The sequence below is a fragment of the Theobroma umbraticum genome, unplaced genomic scaffold, assembly GCF_002168275.2.
Source record: "Theobroma umbraticum cultivar Fairchild unplaced genomic scaffold, ASM216827v3 scaffold_67.0, whole genome shotgun sequence".
Taxonomy (NCBI): Eukaryota; Viridiplantae; Streptophyta; class Magnoliopsida; order Malvales; family Malvaceae; genus Theobroma; species Theobroma umbraticum.
Window position 1 is genome coordinate 4,414,837 of NW_018397262.1, and position 3,801 is coordinate 4,418,637.

The following is a 3,801-nucleotide window of genomic DNA, read 5'->3' on the forward strand; positions in this document are numbered from 1 at the left end:
AAAGTAATTTGAATCTTCCAAGAAAATCTGTGTTGCTACCACCCCCAATATTTCAGGATTTCATAACTTGACATCATTTCTCATTTGAGTCTTCCCTATTGTAATAATGTAGAATCTGTTGTTAGTCTTCTGCGTGCGTTAGTTCATCCGTCACTTTTCAGTGGAAAAATATGATTGAGAGAACAGAAAAATTAAGAATTGCACTTGCTACTCAGTTTATAAAGACTTCCATGCGTCTCCTCATCAACCAAATCAAGAGTTTATATGAACTTTGACATAGGAAAAATGAGGTCTTTTCTTGGGAGTTATCAATTCGTCTCGTTCCTCTTCTTGTACTTGTATTCTCAGGCTTACATTTCGTCTTGTTTTACTTCTTCAATGCAAAGGCCAACATGGTCTCACAATGAGGGTCAGGCTTTACTTCTCTTCAAGCAGACCCTCTTTATTGATTATACTGCTTCGTTACTTTGCAATTCAAATTATGGCAGTCCTACGAATTCTTTTCCGAAGACAGACTCATGGAAGGAAGATTCAGATTTCTGTTTATGGGATGGAGTCACTTGCGATGGCGTTACAGATCATGTGATTGGCCTTGATCTTAGTTGCAGTTGGCTTTATGGTACCATTCCTTCCAACAGCACTCTTTTTCTCCTTCAACACTTGAAGAGGCTCAATCTCGCATTTAACAATTTCGGGGAATCCAAGATTTCGGCCAAGTTTGGTCAGTTCCCAAATTTAACACATCTTAACCTCTCTAGTTCATTTTTTTCAGGCCAAGTTCCGTCCGAAATCTCATATCTTTCTAAGCTAGTTTCACTTGATCTGTCTACGTTCAGTCTACCTCCTGTCGGTGAACAAGAACCGTTTCAAGAACTGATGCTTGAAACAACAACTCTGAAAAGGTTAGCTCAGAACTTTAGCGAGGTAGAAGAACTTTTCCTTGCTGGAATAGACATGTGTTCAGTTGACGCTGTTCACTTAGTGAACCTTTCTTCCTCTTTGACATCTCTTAGTCTGGATGATTGTGGATTAAATGGGACAATTTCGGACAGAATTTTTCAATTTCCAAATCTGAAGTTGCTCAAATTAGGTAACAACCCTGAACTTGTGGTTTATCTTCCAAAGTCCAATGGGAGTAGTGCCCTTGAAGTCTTAGATCTTAAACAGACTATTCTTGTTGGAGAATTGTCCGATTCAATCAGGGGTTTGAAGTCATTGAAATCTTTAAATGTTGCTAGTTGTGACTTGAATGGGTCAATCCCGGCATCACTTGTAAACCTTTCACAAATTGTTGTCCTAGAGCTCTCGGATAATAAGTTTAGTGGATGGATCCCAGCATCACTTGCAAACCTCACACAGCTTCAACATTTAGACGCATCATATAATGAACTAGAGGGCACTATTCCTCATTATGCAAATGGGTTTTCAAAATTAGTAACTTTATTCTTGCCTTCTAACTTACTTAATGGAACTATACCACCTTGGGTGTTTAAGTTACCTTCATTACAGTTATTGTCTCTTGCAAATAATAGACTCACCGGTCATATTAGCGAATTCCGGTCAAAATCTTTGTCCATAATCTATTTAAAAAATAACATGTTGCAGGGTCATATTCCAAGCTCAATCTTTCAACTTGTAAACCTCACCGTGCTTGATCTATCATTAAATAACTTTAGTGGCATTGTTGAGTTAGACATGTTTTCGCAGCTCCAAAATCTTGAATCACTCGATCTTTCTCTTAATAGTCTGTCATTGAGCTCAGAGAATCATGTCGACTACACATTGACCAAACTCCAGTCCTTGTCATTGTCGTCTTGTAACTTGAGTGAATTCCCCAATTTCTTGAGAGGTTCAAAAGTGTTGAAGTTTTTAGACCTTTCCAAAAATAGAATTCAAGGCCAGATTCCCAAATGGATGTGGAAAGTGGGGAAGGAATCTTTGTTACATTTATACCTTGATCATAATTTCCTAACAGGTCATTTGCAATTCCCATGGAGGAATGTTGTAATTCTCTACCTCCAATCTAACCTGTTTCAAGGAGTGCTTCCAATTCCACCCGTTCGGACATCTTTCTTTTCCATCGCGAACAATTACATGACGGGGGAGATTCCTTCTTTGATTTGCATGGTCAGTTCCCTGAAAATTGTTGATGTATCACATAACAATTTGAGTGGCAAGATTCCCAGTTGTCTTCTTAACTTTAGTCAAAATCTTTTAGTGTTGGATCTGAGGGCAAATAATTTTCATGGAGCCATCCCCAAATCAATTGTGGAACCCTGTAGCTTAGAGAATCTCAACTTCCATGGAAACCAAATTGAAGGGTTGTTACCAGGATCTTTGGCCAATTGTAGGAACCTTCAGGTTCTAGACCTTGGCAAGAACAAGTTCACGGGTACATTTCCCAATTGGTTGGAAACTCTTCCAATGCTGCAGGTGCTTGTTTTAAGTTCAAATAAATTCCATGGTGTTGTAAATAATTCCAGAGCAAGACTACTTTTTCCCAAGCTGCGAGTCTTAGACCTCTCTAACAATGATTTTGTTGGTCCTTTTCCTGCTTGTTACATTGAAAATCTAAAAGCTATGGCGAATCTCACTGACAGCAGAAGTTCTTCAAAATACGTGGAAGGAAGCCGCTCATATGATTATTCAGTAGTTCTGACAATAAAAGGACAAGAGGTTGAATTGGTGAAAGTTTTAACCATATTCACAAGCATGGATCTCTCCAATAACTACTTCCAGGGCGTGATTCCAGAAGTTATAGGAAAGCTTAATTCACTCATAGGGCTTAATCTTTCTCATAACAACTTCTTTGGTCATATTCCACCATCCATTGGAAACTTGATTAATCTTGAATGGTTAGATCTCTCATCGAACAAGTTTATTGGCAACATACCTCAGGAATTGGTGAATTTGACGTTTCTTGTCATTTTAAATCTGTCCAAAAATCAACTTGTTGGATCTATACCTCAAGGCAAACAATTCAACACTTTTGAAAACAGTTCATATGAAGGAAACGTTGGGTTATGTGGCTTTCCACTGTCGAAAGCTTGCAATGAAATCGGGATGCAGAAGCCCACCATAGCGATGAAAGAATCAGGAATTGGATTTGGGTGGAAAGTTGTGTTGATGGGGTATGGATGTGGTTTGATATTTGGACTGACTGGTGGATATCTTATCTTTCAAACAGGAAAACCAAAATGGATTATCAATTTGGTCGAGGGAAAACAGCTTCAAAGGGGAAAAAGATCAAGGAAGTAAAAATGCTTGCAGTCGTTTCGAAAGAAGTAACTAGTTACAATAGGGGCGGCCTTCCATATTTTGCCAGTGCTTTTTGGAATCAATGTCTTGGCTAAATGTTGTTCCATTCCCATGATACCCTATGTTGCAGTAATAATATATATTTGTACCTTGTAATGAAGTTCACCATCTTGTTTTGTTTCAATAAGCTATACTCAACTTTATTTTTCAATTTTTAACACATTTTGTTTTGAATTCCACCCATATATAATGCAACAATATTTGCAACCTCTGCTAATTTAGATTGACTTGCATGTGACATCGAGAATTATAAAAAAAAATGATGAGATTTTTTAGAGAAGTGAAATCTGAAGCAACCGAAATGAGAGAAATGGAATTCTTGCTGTGTATTGTCCAGAATGCTACAAATTCTAACTTCTTTCCAAGTCAACACGGTGCCTTCACAAGAATCATGACTATAATTTTTTCCTATAAAAGCATGAATTTTGTGGATATATTATTCATTTGCTTTTTTACTAGTTGAACACTTACATGTTAAACTAT

At 37.6% G+C, this 3,801-nt stretch overlaps 1 protein-coding gene across 1 annotated transcript; it reads left to right on the forward strand.

Annotated features, from left to right (window-relative positions):
* The first annotated feature begins 285 nt into the window (after positions 1–285).
* LOC110419687 (uncharacterized) lies at positions 286–3,258 on the forward strand. Its single transcript, XM_089784127.1, has 2 exons — positions 286–1,663; positions 2,084–3,258. The coding sequence occupies exons 1-2, from the start codon at positions 286–288 to the stop codon at positions 3,256–3,258; spliced, it is 2,553 nt and encodes an 850-aa protein (XP_089640253.1).
* Positions 3,259–3,801: the final 543 nt, after the last annotated feature.

Bases quoted from the DNA above. Each gene is read 5' to 3' on its own strand.
- LOC110419687 (XM_089784127.1), top strand. From the start codon at position 286: ATGAGGTCTTTTCTTGGGAGTTATCAATTCGTCTCGTTCCTCTTCTTG. The intron at 1,664-2,083 runs TAAATAACTTTA...TCTTTTCCATCG, and splicing joins CACCGTGCTTGATCTATCAT to CGAACAATTACATGACGGGG.